General features: G+C 43.3%; 1 protein-coding gene across 1 annotated transcript in view; it reads left to right on the top strand.

The window, feature by feature from the left end:
• Window positions 1-24,000, top strand: part of RSRC1 (arginine and serine rich coiled-coil 1) — a 106,639-nt gene that overhangs the window by 61,749 nt on the left and 20,890 nt on the right. Inside the window, exon 7 of the mRNA XM_033069063.1 lies at window positions 839-890. Coding sequence (XP_032924954.1) covers window positions 839-890 — 52 coding nt within the window. The remainder of the gene's footprint in view (window positions 1-838; window positions 891-24,000) is intronic.

The following is a 24,000-nucleotide window of genomic DNA, read 5'->3' as shown; positions in this document are numbered from 1 at the left end:
GGAGAGTTGGGGAGTTGGAGAGCTGGGATTTGGGGTTGATGGGCTGGGATTTGGGGTTGGAGAGTCAGGATTTGGGGTTGGAGGGCTGGGATTTGGAGTTGGAGAGTTGGGATTTGGTTTTGTAGGGCTGGGGGTTGGAAGGTTGGGATTTGGGGTTGGAGAGTTGGGATTTGGAAGGCTTGGATTTGGGTTTGGAGGGCTGGGATTTGGGTTTGAAGAGCTGGGATTTGAGATTGGAGAGTCAGGATTTGGGTTTGAAGGGCTGGGATTTGAGATTGGAGAGTCAGGATTTGGGTTTGAAGGGCTGGGATTTGAAATTGGAGAATCAGGATTTGGGGTTGAAGGGTCAGGATTTGGGTTTGAAGGGCTGGGATTTGGGGTTGGAGAGTTGGGATTTGGGGTTGGAGGGCTGGGATTTGAGGTTGGAGAGTCAGGATTTGGGTTTGAAGGACTGGGTTTTGGGTTTGGAGAGTTGGGATTTGGGGTTGAAGGGCTGGGATTTGCGTATGAAGGGTCAGGATTTGGGTTTGGAGGGTCAGGATTTGGGTTGGAGGATCAGGATTTGGGTATGAAGAGCTGGGATTTGGGTTAGAAGGGCTGGGATTTGGGGTTAAAGGGTCAGGACTTGGGTATGAAGAGCTGGGATTTGGGTTTGGAGGGCTGGGATTCCAGCTGGGTGTTGGTTGCTCAGGTGCCACCTCCTGGGCACGGGGTTTGGGGCCATTCTGGAGCTTCCTTTGCAGGTTCCTCCCTGGATGGGTTCAGGCTGGGGCAGGGGCTGGGGTGGGATCAGAGCTCAGCCCCAGCCCTGGCTGAGCTGACCCCTCCTCTCTTGCAGACCCCTGCAGAACAGGCCAAGACCAGGCTGCAGCTGGTGCTGGAGGCAGCTGGTGAGTAAAAGAATCCTCCACATTTGGCTTCATTTTTGTGCTGTCAGGTGGGATTTTATCCCTTTGTGCTTGGCAGGTGCTGATCCTGTTCTCCATCATTTTCTCACTTAAATTTCAGGGTGAGATTAAATTGCTTTGCATCATCCTTGGCATTTAGTAAAGCCCTTTAAGGAAATTTTAAAAAGCCATTTTTAACACTAAAACCTCATGTTTATCCCCTGGCTCTTGCTGCTACTGAGACTTTATTCTGCGCTCTCAATTTTTTTTTTTTATTATTTTTTAGCATTGTTCCTAATCAATACAAATATATATATATTTTATTTTTTCCCTTTTGGAAACCCTCTGTTTTGAGTAATCTCCTCACCTTGCTGATGTACTTTTTTTTTCCAAAATCCATCCAGCCTTTTGCATTGTCTCTCTTCCTGTACATTCCTTGTTCTCCAGAACTTTTAATAAATCTTTGAAGCATGTAATTATGAAATGGATGTGACAGCCCTGACCTCAAAAGCACAATTTGTGTATTCTGCTGCCATCAATCACATCTCATTTTTTAATTTCACACCTGGGAGATGTACAAAAGATAACTGGGGGTTGTATATCATCCTGACCTGGGCTCCAAAATTTTCCAAAGCTTATCAAAGGTCTGTGACATTGTTAAATTTAAATATCCACCACTGAGGGCTGGATCTTAGATTGAAGCTGCAAGTTGTTCATAAGAAACAGAAGAGATTTAATATCTTTGTGTCTCTTGCAATCCAAAATACAGAATTAAGTTCCTTCCTGGCTTTATTTAAGTCTTGGTCATGCCAGGCATTTTTGAGATCACCCCCCACCTTCTTCCCCAAGTCCTGCATTCAGTCCATTACATTTAATTTTTATTTAATTGCTGTGAGAAGAGGTTGGAAATGTCATGTCAATATATTTTTGTGTGTTTACTCCTTGCAAAATTACCACCTTTTACTCTTCAAACTTAAAAATGAATTTATGCTGAGCCATTACCCAGCAGCTTGAGGAGCTGAGGATCAACAGGTTCATTGCTGTTGTGGTGATGTTCTATCTGAATTTAATTAAAATTAATTCTGTGCTCCAGTAAGGGGGAGTGGAGCTGTGGTGGGGGCACACAGGGAGATATTTAGGATCTTGGGAAAATCTGCTTTTAGAGTTTAACCTAGATATTATTTTAGGAAATAGCAACTGCTTTCTCTAAAAGGCAGAAATCAGCAAGTACTAAATCAGGCTGTTATTATAGAGATTTTTTTTTCCTGGTGTATTTGGAGATGGGAATTTTGATTCTGGTCTCTCATTAGGAGAGCAGGTAAAATAAAAAATATTCACTTGTGTCTGTGGGGGAGGAGGGTAAGATGGCCATTTTATATTTAGGTAATACAGTGCTGAGAAGGTTTTTTTTTCCAAGTCCTACATTCATGCTGCCTTTGTTAAATAATTATTTTTTCTTTTTAAGTGTAGATTGTTGTCAGTGTTGTGCTCTCATTAAACAGGACAATATTGGAAGGTACCCAAACACTTTAATTCCCCAGACAACTGAGTTTTGATTTCAAAAACCCATCATTCCTCAGGAATTGGTGGTCCCAGCTACAAATTCATATTTTTCCTATTTATTGAGTCAGATTTCTCACCCCTGAGGTGCCAGGAGCCTCTTTAGGCTGCTCTGCCAGCCCCCCCAGGCCCGTGCCCCAGCAGATGTTAAGCAGGCAGTAGTTGAATGTTAATTTGGACAGGGTGGGATGTTTAAGCCCATCTGAAGTATGTTCCATGTGGGCCTTCCAGACTGAGCCACAATGCTTTGTCTCTTGGGAGAATTTCCAAGCTAAAGCTCTTTCTTTGCCTGCCTCTATATGGACTCTCTCAAGTCAGTAGAAAGCAGATCATCCCTGGGCTAAAGCTCGGCGCCTTTTGTTCGCGGGCTCTGTAGGGCTGTAATTAGCCCTCCTGGCAGGCCCTGCCGGCCACTTCATGCTCATATGGAGTTTTTCTGAGGCAGGCTGCCTTTGTGTAAATCCTTGCTCGCCATCTCCTTCTGGGTCACTTCCTACCCGGCCGGGGCTTTGTGGGGCTGCCCCACGGGCGGACGGGAGCAGCGTCCCCTGACCAGCGCAGCCCACCCCGCTAATCCCCAGTGTCAACAGAGGATTTAGCTCAGCTTCTGTCACTTACAGTTGCCAAAACCACTTGGGTGTCTGTGATTTCTTTCCCAGCCTTCGTTAGCCGGGGATGGAGGAGATCCGAGCCGGGGTTTGCGTCCAGCGCTGATTTTAGGGCTGAAGTTTTTGCGCCGTTTCAAATCTTAAATCCCGAGCTTAGGGCAAAGCCCAGAACCTGAAAGCTGCTGTAAGTTATGTGGCACCTGTGCTTTCTCTCATAAAGATTAAAATATGAGTGAATATTCCCCAAATGTCAATAAATTCCTGTGAAACAGCACAGGGATGTTTCAAGCTGTCGATAGCGCTGCCTCTTCCAAAGGGCTCCGGAGCTTTTCCGTGGGGCTGAGCAGAAATCTCTGACTCTCCACGCAAAGACCACGACAAAAGGCAATTGATCTGGATTTTCAAAGGTCTAGAGTTGAAATAAGTGACTGATGTATCTTTGGGATCTGCATTTCAATCTGTGCCTGAGAGAGCGGTCGAGAATAGGGCGTTTGGTGCCCGAGATTTTTAAAGGAAACTTCGGGACCCAGGCACTAAATGTGAGGGGATGAAAATGGGGGAACACAAACATTCAAACATACAAACCCCAAACATTCACCATTTATGGCATCCAATTCTGGAGATTGGATATTCAACTCATTATCTTTCAATTTTGCTGCTTTTAATTTCTGCCCCCTGCATTTTATTGCTTATTTCTCCAAGAGAAAATCACAGAACACAACAAATACTCCACCTTTAACTGTGCTAAATACAGATGTTTTATAATTCTGACTGGTTATTTTAAAATCTATTTCTTTTTAAATCTACCCATTATACCAGGAGTTACTGAGGAGAAAAAGCCTGATCAATGTAGGCAAAAATTCTCTGCTTTTGGGTATGAAAATGGCTCATAACAGATGTGGCTGGGAGGACCACATACGTAGACTGTATGATTTTAGTCTGGTGGAACTAATAGGATCACTTGCTACTTTATAGATCCTTGCTTTTCTTTTACTTTAATAAAAACTGTTTAGTTAAATAGGTTGGCCTCTGCTTTGCTCTTTTCTGCCTATGCAAAGCAGTCGGGCGGGCAGGTGGCAACAAGTATGAAAAATTTCCTTTTATTGGGGCTTCTTTTCAACTGCCAAATTTATCAAATGTTTATGGATTTCTGGTTTTGATGATGGTTTTCTTTCAGTTTTCCTTATTTGTGTTCTTCCCACTGAGAACTCGCTGGGCTTGAATTTGAATTTCTAATTATGCAATGAATTTTAGAAGGGTGGCTAGCATGTGCTGTTATATGTGCACAAAGGATGCAATAATACTTCAAATATTTTGCTAGTTCTGTGGAAATTTAAAGCAGGCGTTAAAAATAATTCTTGCCCCAGAAATTGCAAAAATTTAAACTTTTAACAAGCTTGAAAGTTCTGAATATTGAAAGAAAAAGATTAATTTAGTTGCTATGTAGGTTTGATTTATTATAAAAGTCAAATTTTGATTGATATGAAATATTTTTTTTAATAGTGGGAATTGACACCTTAGATAAATGCATTTTATTTCTATTTATATAAAAATTTCTATTTGGAGAGCAAAGGTGTCTTTGTGGATCACATTTTCTCTTTCTGACAAACGTGGATGGAGGTGCTGCAAAGGTTTTGAGGATGTTTTGTGGAGCATCTCCTGAACCCCCAGTAAGGAGAGGAATTTTCAACCCCAGTGATCTTCAGTGTGGGCAGTTCTGTTCTGTTCCCTGTCACAGGAAAATAATCTGGAATTCCAGCTGTGGCTGCTCAGACACCTTCTCTTCATGTCCTGCTCTAGTTTGAGATCCCACAGTCCCAGCCTGGTTTGGGACAGGGACCCCAAATCCCATCCTGCTGCCATCCAGGGACACCTCCCACTGTCCCAGGGGGACATTCCAGGGATCCAGGGGCAGCCACAGCTGCTCTGAGAATTCCATCCCACCAGGAATTCCCAATTCCCAAAATCCCACCCATCCCTGCCCTCTCCATTCCCTGTGTCCTGTCCCTTGTCCCCAGTCCCTCCCCAGCTCTCCTGGATCCTTCTCCTCTCCTGGCTCCATAGGGGAGGTTTATCCTCTTCTTCAACACCAGCTAATTTAGGAAATCCATCTAATTATGGAGTTAATGAACCCAGTTTTTAGGTCAGCTGCTGGTTCCTACTCAGCAGATTTTGGTGTCAAGACCCATTTCGGTGATGGCATCACTTGAAAAAGCTCTGAGCAGCAGAAGAATTCAACAATTAGTTTAAAAATTGAGAAGGTGTGCATTAGGAGAAGCAGCTGCTTTTTGGGTCATGCGTTTGCTGGGGATTTCAGGTGTTTCAAGGATCAATTTCAGAACATTCAGGAAGTTTTTGGGCTCACCTGGGTGCTCCACACCCATGAGCTTCATTGCCAAGCTGGACAGAGACATTTCCTCAGCCATTCCTTGCCCCTGAGCTCTTGGCAGAGCTTCATCATCTCATCAGACTTCCAAAAAAATAAGAACTTCTGCACACAGAGTGACAGATGTAGAAAAAAGTCATTACGCCAATTAATTGCTTTTTAAAGATATTAACAGTGTTGTCTTTACAAAATATGTGATGTCTGAAGTGCAGCTGGTTTGTGGTATTGGTGAGCAAAGTAAACTCTTGGATAATAGTAATTAACTAAATAATTAATTTAAATTAATTTACAGGATTGCTGAAAAAAAATACAGGTTTTAATTGAATGTAGATAGAGATTAATGTGTTTGAAATGAAATAATTCACTTTTGCAATGTGTAATATCATTCTGTTGGTGTCTGAAAGCTGTTCACTTCAGGGACTTCTTTTAGGTTCTTACAAGAGACTGAAAAGAATTCCTCTGAACCATTTGTGTAGAATATCAATTTATTTTTACAGTAAGAAGCCAATGAGGAGTTGTAGGGATGCCATAATATCAATATCATAATATCATTTCTGGCCTTCAGAAATCATTCTGAAGCTTTTGAAATTTCTATTTTTGTGTAAGATTTTTTTTCCAAGGTTTTTTTGGGGTTTTTTGTGGTTTTGTTTTTTTGTTTTGTCTTGAGTTTTTTGGTTTTTTGGGGTTTTTGTTTTTTGGGTTTTTTTGTTTTGGTTTTGGGTTTTTTATTTTGTTTTGTTTTGTTTTTTTGTGGCACCAAAAGTATCTCAGGCTTACATGGTGCCTAATGGGTTTCAGGAATATTGCAGCATATGGGATCCAGGATTTTGATGCAAATCTCTGTGCTAATTATGTGCAGATGAATCTTGCAGGCCTGCTATTGATCTGCAGTCAAAGACAATTTTTCAGTTAGCTGAAGTTTTATATCAATTCATATTTAGCAACTTTGCTGTAATTTAATTATCCACTGGTTTGGCTGTGCAAACCATATGTGGTCGTGGGGCTCGTTTGTTTTGAGCCAGTCTTTGGGGAAATGTTATTTCTCAATATTGATGGGGGAATATTTAGTTGTCATGTTTTACATGATCTGTCACTGCCTCCTCTCTGGCCAGCTGCCCTCCCATCCAAACATTCCCTGGGTGTCCAGGAGCCTTCACTCTCCACTTCCCCTTGTGCTGGATGTTGAGATTTTCTAAAAGTGAAAGTACAGAGTGTTTATATAAATTTATATAAATTCCAGTGGTGGATTTTATTGAATGCCCAGAAAAAGGTTTTAAATTGCCCCATCTGCTCTGGCTGGTGGGCTTCTGGTGTTGGGGGCCTTTTTAATTTCCACATGGGAAGTGTGCTGGAATCATCTTGCTGAAAGGAACCTTTGGATTGGATTGGATTAGATTAGATTAGATTAGATTAGATTAGATTAGATTAGATTAGATTAATTATCAATCCCAGTGAGGGTGGGAAGCTGTGGCTGCCCCTGGATCCTGGCAGTGCCCAAGGCCAGGCTGGACAGGGCTTGGAGCACCCTGGGATGGTGGAAGGTGTCCCTGCCCATGGCACTTTAGAGTCTCTTCCACCCCAAATAATTTCATCATTTTCTTGAACTATTTCACAGGAAGTGGAAAGGAAGCCCTGCTGGTTTTGTGCTTTTCCCACCCATCCTTCCAGGAAAAGCTGGAACGAGTTCAGCAGTGACCCAGCACCTCGTTCTGTGCCTGCACAGAACTCTAGACACTCATTTTTCCAGGGGCAGCATTTAATATGGGCAGTAACCCCCTTGTTTCAGTTATTGAAAGCCCATTTATCACAGCTTTATTAAACATGGAGAACTAAGTGTGCCATTTTGGCCAAGTGCTTTCGCTCGCTCGTGTTCTCTTTGTTGCCCCAAATGAATGAAATTAGAACAAACAATCTCCCAGTCATTTGTAATCAAGCCCTGATTAATGGACTTTGGTTTCACAGCCATTTTTCATTCAACAACACCTGATATCTCTCCCATAAACAAATCGTGTTTGTCCAAATTAAGAAATTAAATGAAGCATTTGATGAGTTTATGATTGACCCTTCCAGCTCGGAGCCCATTAGTCAACGTCGTTATCATGCAAAGCTGCCTGACTAATGTGCTGCCTGAATGTGCACTGTGGATTTATTCTGATTCCTGATTAATGCCTGCTGCAAGCCAAAGCACGGCGTTGGAATAATTCCTTGATTTTCATTTGCGCGCTCGCTGCAGATTCTCATCTGTGATGAAATGCGTTTGTGTCCCATTAGATTTAGAGATGATTATGAGGTGTCGGCAGAATAAATCTCAGTGAGGAGCACAGGGTGCTGGGCAAGGACTTCTCCAGTCCTGGTGGGATTTTTCTGCCTGTCACTGACACGGATTTTTGGGTGGTTTAAGGGGAGTTCTCGTACTTAGGTTTTTACAAATCCCTCAGATTTTGGTAGAAACAAGACCCCCAACATATTTTTAGAAGTGAAATATTGCTCCTCATACCTAAGATTTTCTTTTCTTTTTGTTGTTCACACACCTTTATTCTATGAATATTTAATATCTGTATTTTCTAAAGCATTTCTTGGGGGTGTTTGCTAACTTTAGTGACTTGGAAAGGATTTTATACCATGTTTTCTGCTGAAATAACATCCTTGAAAAGCAGGTGGCAAACTCCTGGAAATAGGAAGTTTTACCACTCCTCCAAATGTGAAGCAAGGCAAGCTGACACTGAATTAAATCAGCATCAGATGATTGGAGCCCTGTTGCCACAAGCCCACTAAAGAAGCCACTGGAAAGGGCAGAGCAGTGTTAGTGAAAGGCAGCAGTAATGGAAACTCGTGTCCTTTGCCAATCTCTCACATTGATCACCCCAGCAAGGCAAAAAGAAGTGTTTCAAAACACAGCTTATGTGAAAAATCAAATTAGGTGCCTTTATAGCAGGTCCTCCCTTTAATTCCAGCTCTGTTTCTCCTCTCTGTGGCTGAGCTGTGATTTATTATTGAAGATTTCTCAGCTGCTTTGTTTAAAGCCATTCTGTATCCCCTTACATTCTTAAAATCCCCACCAAAACTATTTAATCCTGGCAGTTTCTTAAAGGTGTTGAGCACTTTGTGCTGCTGATCTGAAACCCTTGAGGAGCATTCTCTGAGCAATGTGAATGATTTTATAGTGATGAGCCTCTTTGAGGAAGAGGGAAATGATGGTTCCATTGGGCAGGGCTTGGAGCAGCCTGGGGCAGTGGGAGCTGTCCCTGTCCCCATCCCTGTCCTGTCCTGTCCCTGTCCCTGGATGAGCTTTAAGGTCCTTTCTGGAATTCCCACTCCCTGCAGCTCTGGGTTTGCCTCCTGTACATCCCTGACTTGCAGCAGCTCTGGATTTGCATCTGGAATTTCTGATCTGAGGTGTGGGTAAAGCTAAGGGGGAAAGGAAATAAATAAATTGTGGAGGAGTTCATGGAATTCCAGGCTGGTTTGGGTTGGGAAGGACCTTTGAGCCCCTCTCATCCCACCCTGCCATGGACCAGGCTGTTCTTGGGCTGCCAATCCAGTCACAAATACCTGATTTGTGATTAATCTCAGCATCACCTTTAGGCCTGGACCATTCCCAGCTTTGCCTGCAGTATGGACTGACTTTTTAAAGTTTATTTTCCAACTTATTACCAAGCTTTTTGTGCTCTGTTGGTCCCTGTCCACCCCCTGCTGGATGTCCCTGCATCCCTGCAATGTCCCAGGCCAGGCTGGATGGGGCTTGGAGCACCTGGGACAGTGAGAAGTGTCCCTGCCATGGCAGGGGTGACACTGGGTGGGATTTAAGGTCCCTCCCAACCCAAATTTGCTGGCCCTGCCTGGCTGTGCCTCCTCTGCACCTTTCAGCTGGATTTTTGCCATTTGATCCCAAAGCTCAGGCTCCTGATAAATGTGCACACTCAGCTGCTGGGGCTGATTATGTGGGGCTGCCACCACAGAAACCCTAAAGCATCCCATTAGCAGGGCCTGAGCCTGGGAATAAAGGCCCCAATTAGGTGACATTAATGGTGTCTTTATAACCTTTTTAACTTCTGCTGCTCTGACAGAGCTCCACAATCACAGCCACAGCCTTGCCCTTGGCAAGCAAAACCTCATTTGGAGAGGATAATAAGTATTTACTATTTAGATGGCTGGCAATAAAATTTCTCTGAATGAGATTTTACTGAGAAAACTCAAACTGATTCAATTACTGCCTTTAATGGACTGGGGAGACCTGTAATAACAATTTGTGGGAGCTCCAGGTCTCATGTTTGGCTTTTTTCTTTCCTTTTTTTTTTTTTTGGTGTGAAAGTGCAAACTGATTCCTTTTCCAGAATTATATCATGGGATTGTGTCATGAAATTATATCATGGAATCATTAAGCTTGAAAAAAAACCATCAAGCCCAAGCCTTAACTCAGCATTTTCATTTAAATCCACTTAATCCAACTTTTCCCTGCACTCCCCATGATATTTTTCTCATCTTAGAAGTGGATAAAATCTCAAATGTTGACATTTGAGTGCTGGGAACCCCTAAATATTCTTACAGAGGATTCCTGTCAACTGGCCTTGGGGTGGAATGGGATGTCAGTTATGCCTTAAAAATTGATATTTCTTGTAAATCCATGGAGCATCCACTCCCTCTCAAAGCTTTCTGTAACAGCTGGGGGTGTGCCAGCAGAAGGGATTTCCCAGGTGATGTGGAATATTTATGGGATTTAGGAAAAAGTCCATTTAAGGACAGGTATGAGAAACAGTTTTTTAATTTCTTGTATTTCTAAGCAAAAAAGGAGCTCGTGAAACTGTTCTAAATAATGCAAATATTTATTTATTTTCTATTATGTCCTAAAGCCAGCTGTATATTAAATAAGTAAAATCATCCTAATCCATGTTTTAAGGAGTATTTTATTTTATGTCTGGATCTAGGATGGATCCAAGTACAAATTATGGAAATCCCTGAATGAATGTCTGTACCAGACCACCAATTCCATTCTTTTCATTCATTCAGAGAATTCCCTGTTGTTGCTGGGATAAAATTAATTGAAATGGGATGAATCCATCTTTGAATCTATTATCTTATTTTATTTTAAAATATTTCTGTACATGTGTATCTCACAATTTTCCAGTTTCACAGATTTGCTCCTTTTATCCTGTGGCGTTGATGCAGATTTTTCTCTCTTTTTTTTTTTTTTTTTTTTTGAGTTTTTAATAATTTCAGGAGATCTGTGTTTGTTTCTTGGAGTTTTTAATAATTTCAGGAAATCTGTGTTTGCAGCATTAGGGAGCACCAGGGACACCCCCAAACTTGGTTAGTGCAGCTCTGGAGGAAGACACAGGATAATATTTCCTTCCCTTTTTAACCATCAGTCACTGTACTGCGCCAACAAATTCATAACCTCCTCTGTATTTGATTTTAAAAAAATAAACCCAACCAACTTTTGCTTTCCCCAGTTCAATAACTCCCCAGAAATGTGCTTTTATACAGTGTAGCTCATACAATCCTGCACGGGCTTATAAATTGAAATCCCACTTTTTTCGGACGTTCCCGCCTGGATGACTGATGGCTGTGTGGATTTGCCATAAAATTTTAATTATGACAGAGTTATGAATCACTGCTCTGGCTGGTTAAAGTGTTAAAAAATGATGGGTTTGTTGTTTATTAAACTTGGGAGGGCGGAGGAGGAAAATGGGGAAGGTTTGGAGTTGTGTGGATGCCGAGCTCGGGTGTTTGCTCAGGAGCAGCCCTGGAGCTGCTTTTGGCTGTGCCCTTCCCTCCCTGGGTGCTGCTGCTGCCCAGGGTGACAAATGACAGGGATTTGGTTGTTTGAGGCTGTCCCAGTTTGGAGGACAGGTGTCTGCTGAGAAAGGCAGGAACTTCTCTTTGAAATGGAGAATGTAAACCCCCTCCCTCCAAATTATTATAATTTTGAAATCAAGGGGCTCTCAGGCAAAGCTATGGGAATTAGGAATAACAGTTCTTTACTAGGGAAATTAAAATAGAAATACAGCACTACAAAGAACAAACCCCAAACCCTGACACAGTCAGAGTACAACCTGACACCCGTCAGGCAGGGTGTTGGCAGCAGTCCCATCCCATGGTGGCTGCATCCTCCTGCAGTGACAGATGTGGCTCAGTTGGAGCAGTGCTCCTGTACAAGGTGCAGTTTCCCTCCGGAGCTCCAGTGGGGATGTGGAGAAATCCGGTTTTCCTCTGGAGTCCAGTGGAGAAAGGGGCTCCCTTAGTGTCCCAAAACCTCTGTTTTTATCTTGGTAAGAAATGTTGGGCTCTTCCCCCTGGCTGGAGCAACTCCCAATGGGATGCAGTAATTTTATCAGTCCCACAGTGGGACTCAATGGCCATGAGCAGAAAATGACTGGCTGGAGGAAGGCTGGGTTGTGAAAAGATAAAGAACACTGCCCCAGCTGGTTTATAAACCATGGCCATGAACAGGAGATATCCCATGAGATAAAGAACACTGCCCCAGCTGGTTTATAAACCATGGCCATGAACAGGAGATATCCCATGAGATAAAGAACAATGCCCTGCCTGGTTTCAATGGATGCCCATTAGCAGAATATCTCCCACAGAGATCAGGATCACTGCCCCACCCTCAGCAGATGGTGACAGAACAGATATCTTTGATCACAACCTTTATTGTAACCCCAGACAGAGGCACCCTGGGTGTGCTGGGCAGGGTTTGGCACCAGCCCATCCCTGGGGATCGGGGCTGTGGCTGCAGGAAGAGCGGAGCAGTCGCAGTCCCGCTCCTCCCCTGGTGGGGCTGGGGATAAAACCAAGGTGTTCACCCAAAACACCAAATATTTCACAGGTGTGAAGGGGCCAGAACCACACTTGTGCAGAACTCTCAATGCAGCATGGTTTTTATTGAAAGTGTCAGGTTTTGTTACCAATACCAGCGTGTTTCAACACAAATTCCCTTAGGACATTACAACACTTGCAATTTCTCAATTTTTTTTTCCCCCCAAATTTTAGGCAGCAGCACCTGATGTATTTGGCACGTGAGGGGTTGCTTTATGTAGATTATATAAATAATATCATATTTATATTAGCTATATATACATTAATTATAATGTATATATAAGGATATATATAAGCTGTACTTAAATGAAGTTATCTCTGTCCCTGTCTCCTTTACTGTCACTGATCCTGTCCTTTATCCCTGTCCCTGTTCCCCTATCCCTTATCCCTGTCACTGTCCCTGTCCCTTATTCCCTGTTCCCATCCCTGTGCCTTATCCCTGTCCCTTATCCCCTGTTCCTTGTTCCCATCCCTGTGTCCCTTATTCCTGTGTCCCTTATTCCTGTATCCCTGTTTCGTGTCCCTTATCCCTGTCCCTTGTCCCCTGTTCCTTGTTCCCATCCTTGTCCCTTATCCCTGTATCCCTATTCCCTGTCCCTTATTCCTGTATCACTGTTCCCTATCCCTTATCCCTGTCACTGTCCCTGTCCCTTATTCCCTGTTCCTTGTTCCCATCCCTGTCCCTTATCCCTGTCCCTTGTCCCCTGTTCCTTGTTCCCATCCCTGTCCCTTATTCCTGTATCCCTGTTCCCTATCCCTTATCCCTGTCCCTTATCCCTGTCACTGTCTCTGTCTCTTATCCCCTGTTCCTTGTTCCCATCCCTGTGTCCCTTATCCCTGTGTCCCTGTTCCCTGTCCCTTATCCTTGTCCCTGTTCCCTATCCCTTTTCCCTGTCCCTGTCCCCATTCAAACCAGCTTGTTTTGCCTTCCCCTCTGGGCTGGCAGGGCAGTTCCAGGCACACACAACAGCTTGCAGTGCTTGCAGGGCTGTGCTCCCTGGGGGAATGATCCAGGCTGGCTTTTCAGGGATGTGCTGCTCACCAGGCTGGTGCCATTTGGGCACGAGCAGGGAGAGCACCTGAGGGAATAGGGGATGAATGGGGGAGCTGGGGCCCATTAGTGCTGCCCAGGCTGGGATGGGGCTAAATGAGTTTTAAAGGACAAAGCTGGGGGATTAGAAAATCCTTTATGGTTTGATCCATGTGGAATTGGGCCTGGTAATAAGGAACATCCCTGTTGTACTGTAAGCCAAGGGAAAAAATTCCAAAATTTGAAATACCTGTCATTTATATTGTAATTTCAGGAGTAGCATCTCGTTTTTCTTTCTCCTGGACATGAAATGTTGTTTGACAGTACATCATATTTGCAATTATTCATGTGTAAATGTTTCAGTCACCTGCTATGGAAAGAAACTTTTAACAAGGACATAAATAATTGTTGGGAGTTGGACTGGATGGCCTTGAAGGTCTTTTCCAACCTTAATGGTTCTATTAGTTTATTTTTGGTAAATTAAGTTTAAAATCAAAACTCAGCTTCATTACTCATTTCAACTTAATATTTTTGTTAGTCTCAGTGAAAATAACCAGTGTGGGTGTTCGTGATGTTTTTTAAAATTGATTGAGCTGGTAACAAAGTAGTGAATGTTGCTGTAACAAAGAAAAACACCAAAATATAGAATATTATATATTAAATACCAAAAAGAAATTGAGTTTGCTGCTGTAAGGAATCAATGGCACTTTCAGGAATGGGGCAGGATTAAAACCATTAACCCGGCTCGCCTCGACTCCCTCCCCCTGAGCTCGGAGCTCTCCTTTAGAAAGGAGGGTTAGGGATCAATATGAAGATCTGTTGATAATGTTATATTAATTAGAGTAATCAAACCCATGCTTGGAGCGTGACAGCTGCCAGGGAGGGGAGCAGAGCAGAGCAGAGCTCCCTGTGCTGGCCACGGGCACTGACCTGGGACAATTCCCAGCCGGAGCCGCCGCCTCGACCCCGCTTGGGGGGCAGAGCCGTCTCCCCAAAGCTCTGCTCGATGATTCCTGCCAGCAGGGCTGCAATTAAACACTCTGGCTGCTGTTTGGGGGCTGCCTGGCCATTGATCAGCTCAGAGATGGGAGGGCATCGATCACAGGGAGGCGGGAGGGGGCTCCGGAGAGGGGGAGAGAGCTCGGAACATGAGGGTTGGAAATGGGGATGGGGAATGGAAATGGGGGTGGGAAATGGGGATGGGGATGGGGAATGGGGATGGGATGGGGAATGGGGATGGGATGGGAAATGGGGATGGGATGGGAAATGGGGGGTGGGAAATGGGGGTGGGATGGGAAATGGGGATGGGAAATTAGGATGGGAAATGGGGATGGAGATTGGGATGGGAAATGGGGCTGGGGATGGGGATGGGATCTGAGGATGGAAATGGGGATGGGATGGGAAATGGGGATGGGAATAGGAAATGGGAAATGGGGATGGGATGGGGATGGGATCTGGGGATGGGAAATGGGGGTGGGATGGGAAATGGGAATGGGAAATGGGAAATGGGGGTGGGATGGGAAATGGGGATGGGAAATGGAGATGGGAAATGGGGATGGGGATGGGAAATGGGGATGGGATGGGAAATGGGGATGGGATCTGGGGATGGGATGGGAAATGGGGGTGGGAAATGGGAATGGGAAATGGGGGTGGGATGGGAAATGGGGATGGGAATGGGGATTGGGATGGGAAATGGGGGTGGGAAATGGGAATGGAGATGGGGATGGGATGGGAAATGGGGATGGGATCTGGGGATGGGGATGGGATGGGAAATGGGAATGGGAAATGGGGGTGGGAAATGGGAATGGGATGGGGATGGCATCTGGGGATGGGAAATGGGGATGAGATTGGAAATGGAGATGGGAAATGGGGATGGGGATGGGGATGGGAAATGGGGATAGGAAATGGGGCTGGGGCTGGGGCTGGTGATGGGGATGGAGCTGGGGATGGAGAAATGGGGCTGGGGCTGACCTGTGCCCCGCTCAGCCCCTCAGCCAGCCCTGCTTCACTGCCTGCTCTTACCAGCCTGGCCTGGGTGGTATTGATTGGGGGCTCTTCAAAGGAGTACAAATCCAATATTGGCAGAAAACAGGGATTAAAGCAGTTAAATGGATTTTTGGAGATAGTTATTACCCTGCTTGCAACATTTGTGCAAATTGTGAAAATAATCTTTTAGTGTTATTTCCCAAAATGTTATGATGGAAGTTGTCTGAAAAAATGGGATGATTTTTTAAAGAGAATCTTTTGAATAGAATCTCCAAATGGCTTGGGTTGGATGGGACCTTAGAGACAGTTCCACCTTTTGATGGATGCCCCATGCCTGGAAGTGTTCAAGGCCAAGTTGGACACTGGGGCTGGAGCAGGCTGGGACAGAGGGATGGGATGGGATCATTGGGATGGGATGGGATGGGATTTAAGGTCCCTCCCAACACAAACCATTCCATGGTTCTATACTTGAGCAACTGAGAGGGCAATTAAAAGTGTGATTAACACAATCAAATTAATGAAAAAGCACAAAAGGATACCCAGGCACCCCGTGGCTGCACACACAAGTTCAGGTTCAGGTTCCTCCTGATGGGTGCAGGATGATGGTGCTCAGTGGTGCTCTGCTGCCAGCCCCACACAGCTCTGTGCATTCCCTTTCCTCATGCTTAAAACCATTAAACACCCAATGAGGTTTCAATATTTCAAATTAGAAACACCCTCTTGAAGTGTTTCACAAAGTTAAAGCTGGCTGGAAATGAAACCTGACTGGAGGAACTTGATGGAACTCGTGCTGTTGAATAAAGCTGCTTATTTAGGACTTTGCTACAGCTTTGTACAAATATCTGGATGCATGTCTGAGGGGAAATGGTGCTGTCCAGGCTCATGAGAGCCAGTTGGGATCTCTCAGGGCTGCAGATGAGCCCTGGAAATGCATGGGTGTGTTTTCAGCTCCGTGCCCTTGGCGTGACTTCCTCACTGACGACAAATCTTCCTTCTCTCCTCTGCTGGAAATCAGTGCTCTGCTGCTTTTCCCTCTTGGATTTGTCTGTTTTCCCACTTCCTCTAATGGGCTCTACTCAAACTTTTAAGAACAAGCATTTATTTGAAATACATTAAGAAACACTTCAGAAAAATGCTGGATACCCCAAATTCCTTCCTGAATTATTGAAGCGCCGCTGCAGCAAACTGTTTACTCAGGGATGCTCAGCCTGCTGTGTAGTAGGGGTGTAGTTTTCTTTTAATGCAGTTATTGAATTCCAACCCACAGAGCCTCTGGCAGGGTTCCAGGAGCGCTGAGTGAAGATAAATTGTTTGTTTTCAGCAGCATTTCTTCATCTTCATCACTTAATCCGCAATGAAATTTTACAGCCAGCCACTGAATATTTAAGCAATATATTTACCTCTTTTATCCTGGGGGAGTATTTAATGATGCAGAGTACAGTAAATGATTACAGGAGTTCAGGAACGTGGAGTTTCCCATCCTTTTCTCCAGGATGAGCTCCCAGGGCTGGGATCAGGAGCTGGGATCATCAGCTCCGAGGATCTCAAATCTTTCCTGGACTCACACTCCCCCTTTTGGTGCCAGATGTCAGCTTCTTTTGGCTGCCTGTCTGATGATTGCACAGGAAATCCTGGGAGTTTGCTGTGCCTCCACCCCCAAATTTTCCACCCCCAGGTTTTCCACCCCCAGATTTTCCTCCTTGTCCCTCCCTGATTTCCCAGTGCCCCATTCAGCATCTCTGGGAGTTAACACTCCTTGGTGCTAATATTATTTTTCTTTAATTTTTTTTTCCATGTCTTGGTGCTTATGGACTTACAGGTTTTAAAGACAAACTTTAAAAAGAGCTTTTTGATTTTTTTTTTTTAATTTTGTCACTTCACAAAGGATTTTTATTAACATTGTGATCAAAGTGGGAAAGGATCATACACAGGGTGAGCAAATTTCCTCATTTCTTCAAAAAAACCTCTAAAATCCTTCCTTGCACCACGATTTGAGCATGAATTGTGCTCCACTCTTGATTAGGTACGAACAGGAGCCACTGACACAGCTCTGTTCCTTCTGCTTGCACTCCTGGTGTTTTTATTGGGTTGGGAAACAGGAGCTGGAGATTGCAGAGCCCTCCCAAGGTGCTGGGGCTGCTCTCAGGGCTGCTGCTGGAATCAGCTCCTGCTTTATTGATTCCTCCCACAGTTGTCATCTGCTGCCTTTCCCCTTCCCATGCCCGTTCCTGACGCTGGGAATGGGCAGATGAAAGGAGGGCTCCTTTGGAATCCAACTTTTGGGAGTGAATTTTTCAAGTTTGCTGACAAGCTGTCAGGCTGAATTCTGCCCTTACCCCAGGAAGAAAAGCTGACTGTCACTGCCAATCTACAGCCTGCAATGACAATTGTATTTGAGGCACAGTGCCATTTTTTTCCCCCCAGAAATCATTTAAATAATTTGTATCAGTGGTTATATTTTAAGTGAGGAAGTGTTATTTCAGTTAAAATGATTTATTTGTGGAATTAAATGGAGAAGCTGGTACATTTTCATGGGGGGTAGGTTTTTTTAATGTGGGGAGTCCAAGATCAAGGGGATTTCTCTTGTCAGATCCCATGAGGATTGAGTGTTTTGTGGGATGAGGGATGGGTGCAGAACCAAGGTCGTGGTTTGGGCTGAGACCCCGGCAGGACATGAGCACTGAAGTGACTGAGGAGGATAAAATCAGCCTCAGTTTGTCCTTCAGGATTTGTGTGATGGTTTTGGGAGCATTTCTGGGCAGGGACAGCTCCCACCAGCCCAGCCCCATCCCTCCCTCCCCAAAGGACAGCCCTGTCCTTGCTCCTCTCCTTGCTCCACCTGGAACAAATTCTGGCTCAGAACCATTGAAAGAAATGGAATCCACTTGGAGTTTGTCATAGTTTGTCATGGGAATTATTCCTGAAGGATACAGCATTAAGAGCATTCTTTACTCCATCCATTTTCATACACAGAATTTATTGGTTTGCTCCTAAATGTTGCTGCTTTTGTCTCAGTGGTTTAAGGGAAGATTTAACTCCAGCCCATCCCTTTACTTTCCCTAATTCTTTGTTTCTTGAGGAAGAAGAAGCTTTTCCTTTCTCATCCACTGGAGGAAACAGCCTCAAGTTGCACTGGATTGGATTTGAGGAGAAATTTCTCCCTGGCAGAGGTGGTCAGGCTTGGAAGGAGCTGCCCAGGGAAGGTGTCCATGGAGGGCTCAGAAATGTGTGACTGTGACACCTGGGGACAGGCTGGGGCTGGAGCTGCCAGTGCTGGATGATCTGAGAGCTTTTCCAACCTCAGTGATTCCCTGATTCTGTGATTCCCTCTCCCCCTAAAGCAACTCACCTGGAGGGTGCCATTCAAACACTCCTGTTGGAGTTTTTATGGAATTGTTGAATTGGAGTTTTTGTTGCATTTATTTACTGAATTATTCTGAGAACTGATTTCCTTCCCCAAGATTAAATACCTGAGGTGACAAGAGTCACATCCAATTTTTTTCTGCTGTTTTGCCCAGCTGGGGAAGCAGACCTGAGGTGAAACATGACTTGGTTGGGAGATGTTGGGGTGCATCATGTACAACCTTTCCTGGGATGGAAACAAATCCTTGCAATATTTAACAGCAATGAGTCAGGAGCCAATTAATCCTCAAGTGTTAAACCTTATTTAGGTTGGATTTTTCCTCCCCAAAAAAAGGGGGGGGAACTGTGGGAGAAAGAAAGAAATTAGGGATGCAGTAAATAATGGATGGATGTACCTAGCCAAGATCTGCTGATTAAGTCTTCTTTAGGATTATTGTTATAAACAGGGAGTGCCAGATCCTCAGCTGGAGTAAATGGGCTTGGCTCAGCCAGGCTCAGTGGAATTGTGCCAGAATTGGCCCTTAATTCTGGAAAAGGAGAATATTTGGGGAGGAATGATGGGGCTCTGAGAAGTTTGGTGATGAGAGCACTGTTTTCCTGCTAATATCAGGAAAAAAAAATGTAAATTATTATTCTTTTGAATTCTGTAATGAGATTCAAGGAACTACTTGATGTGATTCCATTAGATGGAAATGATTTTTCCTCCAAGTGGCTGCATCTTAACCCCCTGCATGTAGGAAAGGAATATGCATGGAAAATGTGGGGTTATTTCATTTTGTGGTTGATTATCTCTTGCACCAGCATTGCTGCTCTTCCTACCTAAAAAATGCCTCAATGGCCATCACATGTTCATGGGAAGGAAATAAGAATAAATAGGAAATAAATAAATGGGGAATAAATAAATAAATGATTGTGGGATTCTGTTTCCCACTCTGCTTTTCCACCAGGAGAGGAGTGGGCTGTAATTTCAGATTTCAAATCCATTTTACAAAGGTATCAGCAAATCACATTGCAAAGCTGTTAATTTGGTAATTGCTTAAAAAAACCCAACCAACAATCTGTGTCCATAGCAAGGGAAATGCACCTGCTTCAGCAATACCCAAAAATGCAGTGCTTGACCCTAAAAAATCCAGTTCTCAAATAACACTTTTTAAAGTGGGATTTCTTGTAAGGACTAAAAATAACAACACAAAACAAGTTTATTATGTTCCTAATTGTTCTGAGCACAGAATGAATTTCTCATTCAGAGAGGGGCATGGCTTTTTCATCACTCTCCAGTACCATAAAATGACAAAATCCAGTGTTTGACCATTTGGAGTGGCCACATTAATGCTAAAAAAAACAAAAAAAAAATCTTTTAAAGGGGGATATCTTGCAAGGACTGAAAATAACATCACAGAGCAAGTTTGTTCTATTCCTAATTGTTCTGAGCACAGAATGAATTTCTCATTCTGAGAGGGGCATGGCTTTTTCATCATTCTCCAGTTCCATAAAATGATAAAATCCAACATTTGACCACTTGGAGTGACCACGTTTATACTTAAAAAACAAAAAACCACCTTTTAAAGAGGATATCTTGCAAGACCTAAAAATAACATCACAGAGCAAGTTTGTTCTATTCCTAATTGTTCTGAGCACAGAATTAATTTCCCAGCCAAAGGAGGGGCACGGCTTTTTCATCACGGGCAGCCCTGGAATATTCAGCGTGTCACAGATGTTCATGAATAATGTCCATTTAGAGAGCTTGGCAGCGAGCTGGCGAGATGAATGAAATGTTGGGGGGATCTGACAGGCAGCACGCTGCTTTGTGATCATTCCAAAGTTCTAATAATCTCCCTCACCTTCCCTGCCTGCCTCTAATGAAAGAGAATAGGTGATTGCACCTCGGGCTATGTTCTGCGCCTAATGACTCCTCCAAAGGCGGATTTATGGAGAAAAAATTAACTTTGAATGAGGATTGAATTGGCCCTGACAGCCTGATAGACTGTGACACAGATTCTGTGGCAAAACAGACGTAGCCCTAATTGATTATCAATATTTTAAGCAAAGTGATGAAAATAAGCATTAAGTGATGAGAAAGGCAGTCTTAATACAGCAGGATCCAGGAGCCTTTGGGGAGGTCTCCAGGACGGGATTTCAGCCGTCAAAAATTGGGGTTTGGGGCTGCCCAGCACCCTGTGTGCTCTCCAGCCCTGCCCATGGTGTTCCAGGCAGGGATGAATTTTCCTCCCTCCCTCCAGACAAGCTGGGTTAATGTTTGACCCATTTGGGCTCAGGTTTGGCTCTGTTGTTGAGCTGGATTTTGGATTTTCTCTCTCCCCTGTGCCATTCCTGATCCACAAAGTGCCCATGGTGACAGTGACAGGCACTGCTTGGTGGGAAAGGGTTGGTCTGAATTATTGTCTTGGTTGTGCCTGATGTGAACAAATATCTCAGTTATGCTTTGCAATAAGAGAACATTTGGGGTTGGTTTTTTTTTTGGGGGTTGTACATGAAACTCCCAAAAATTACACATTAAATTCAAAAAAATTATAGGCGAAATTCCCAAAAATTACACATGAAACTCCCAAAAATTTCATGTAGAAGTCCCAAAAATTACACATGAAACTCCCAAAAATTACACATGAAACTCCCAAAAATTACACATGAAACTGCCAAAAATTTCATGTGAAATTCCCAAAAATTACACATGAAATTCCCAAAATTTACACATGAAACTCCCAAAAATTTCATGTGAAATTCCCAAAAATTACACATGAAATTCCCAAAAATTTCATGTGAAAGTCCCAAAATTTACACATGAAACTCCCAAAAATTATACATGAAACTCCCAAAAATTATACATGAAACTCCCAAAATTTACAATGGTTGTACATGGATATCCTGGCTATGACTGAATATCCTCTACCAAAAATTTAATATTTGGGAGAACACTCCTGGCTGTGAGCCACGTGCTCCTTAGCTGTGCCACAATGGCACATTTATCCCAAAATACCCCAAAATAAGGAATATTTTCTGGAATGAGCCAGGGAAGGGAGCAGGGCAGGAATGCTGCTGAAGAGGTGAGAAATGACCAGAGGGAATCACAGGGATGACATCTCCCAAATGTTCCCTTGGGAGTCTGGAGATCAAACACCAGGTTTGGGTTTGGGGAATTGTGATGGGCAGGGCTGGGGAGGGGCAGGGAGCTCCTCCCTCACCCTCCTGCTGCCCATGGTTGGGAATTTCACAACTTGCCATGGTTGGGAATTTCACATGTAATTTTTGGGAATTTTACATGTAATATTTGGGAGTTTCATGTGCAATTTTTGGGAGCTTCATGTGTAATTTTTGGGAGTCACATGTAATTTTTGGGAGTTTCACATGAAATTTTTGGGAGTTTCACATGAAATTTTTGGGAATTTCAGGTGTAATTTGTGGGAATTTCACGTGTAATTTTTGGGAGTTTCATGTGTAATTTTTGAGAATTTCATGTGTAATTTTTGGGAGTTTCACATGTAATGTTTGGGAGTTTGATGTGCAATTTTTGGGAGTTTCATGTGCAATTTGTGGGAATTTCACGTGTTATATTTGGGAATTTCATGTGTAATTTTTGGGAGTTTCACATGAAATTTTTGGGAGTTTGATGTGCAATTTTTGAGAATTTCACATGTAATTTTTGGGAATTTCATGTGTAATTTTGGGGACTTTCACATGAAATATTTGGGAGTTTCATGTGTAATTTTTGGGAGTTTCACATGAAATTTTTGGGAATTTCACATATAATTTTTGGAAATTTCATGGGCAATTTTTGGGAGTTTCATGTGTAATTTTTGGGAGTTTGATGTGCAATTTTTGAGAATTTCATGTGTAATTTTTGGCAGTTTCACATGAAATTTTGGGGAATATCATATGTAATTTTTGGGAGTTTCATGTGTAATTTTTGGGAGTGTCATGTGCAATTTTGGGGAATTTTACATGTAATATTTGGGAGTTTGATGTGCAGTTTTTGGGAGTTTGATGTGTAATTTTTGGGAGTTTGATGTGCAGTTTTTGGGAGTTTTATGTGCAGTTTTTGGGAATTTCACATGTAATTTTGGGGAATTTCACATGTAATTTTTGGGAATTTCATGTATTATTTTTGGGAGTTTGATGTGCAGTTTTTGGGAGTTTGATGTGTAATTTTTGGGAGTTTGATGTGCAGTTTTTGGGAGTTTGATGTGCAGTTTTTGGGGGGACAGGGCTGATGGGAGCCCCATGGCCATGGACACGAAGGGCTGGGCAGTGCCACCCAAACAAGGATTTATGGAACCCAGAATTCCCTGGATTTACAGGACCATGGGTTAACAGACTCACACACTCCTTTAGGTGATGTTTAAATTCAGGTAAAAGGCAAAAATACAGAAAATCAGGGGTGATTTAATTTTGTGTGGTGGTGTCACCTTTTCTGGAACTCACAATTCCTGGGCTCTGCTCCTGCCAGAGGAATTCTCTGAGCAGGGTTTGGAGTTTGTGCTGGAATTTCTCGGATTTCTCAGATAATTTTACACGTCAGCCTATGAATATTCAGCAGAGAAGGATTTCCACAAGCCTTGATAAATTTAATATACCAGGGAAAAATAGCATGTAAATTAAACAGGGCCTTGTAAATTAATAATGGATTCCACTTGTATTTTTATATGTGAGCTGACTGAATATTTTATAAGTGCAAAAATGTTTGTGTTTAAAAAAAAAAAAAAAAAAAAAAGGTGAAGTCTTTCTGAAGAGCACTGGGGATGGTTGGCTGCATTTTAAATGGGATGTCCATGTGTGATTTTTTCACTTTCTGGGCTTTGTTTTCCTCAAACACGTCTTGTATTTTCAACTTTGAGCTGTTGGAAAGTCCACAGTTAGGTAGAGTTAATTTATTTTTCCAGACCTCTGGTGGTTTGCAGTTGTGGGTGTTCTGACATTTCTCTCTTTTAAATTTTGACAGGGAAATGGAATCTTGGTGAAGGGCTGAGTCTTTTCCATCTTTTCCTGCTCCTCCCTGAGCCCAAACCTCCCTTCCCAAAACTCCCTCTTCACCCCCAGAACATCCCCTACCTTGGAATAATTCATGATTCTCCTGGTTTCCCTTAATTAGCAGCTTTGCCAGGAATGATTTCCCTTGGCCCAGGTGAGGCTGGTCAGGATTAGAGCATCCCCATCCTTCCCAAACCCCCCCAGGGTGCCCTGGGATTGTCCAGGTTGGAAAAGATCTCTCAGATCCAGCCCTTTGAATGAAGATCTTTTAGTGTTGTTTGATTGCAGCTTGGTTTGAAAAAGGGAATCTCTTTGAGGTGCTTTTGATGGTGCTTGGGCAGTGAGCAACAATATATTCACATAATAATAATAATAGTA

This window comes from Catharus ustulatus, chromosome 10 (assembly GCF_009819885.2).
Source record: "Catharus ustulatus isolate bCatUst1 chromosome 10, bCatUst1.pri.v2, whole genome shotgun sequence".
NCBI lineage: Eukaryota > Metazoa > Chordata > Aves > Passeriformes > Turdidae > Catharus > Catharus ustulatus.
Note: the sequence above shows the minus strand (reverse complement) of the source record. Positions and strands in the feature narration are given on the sequence as shown.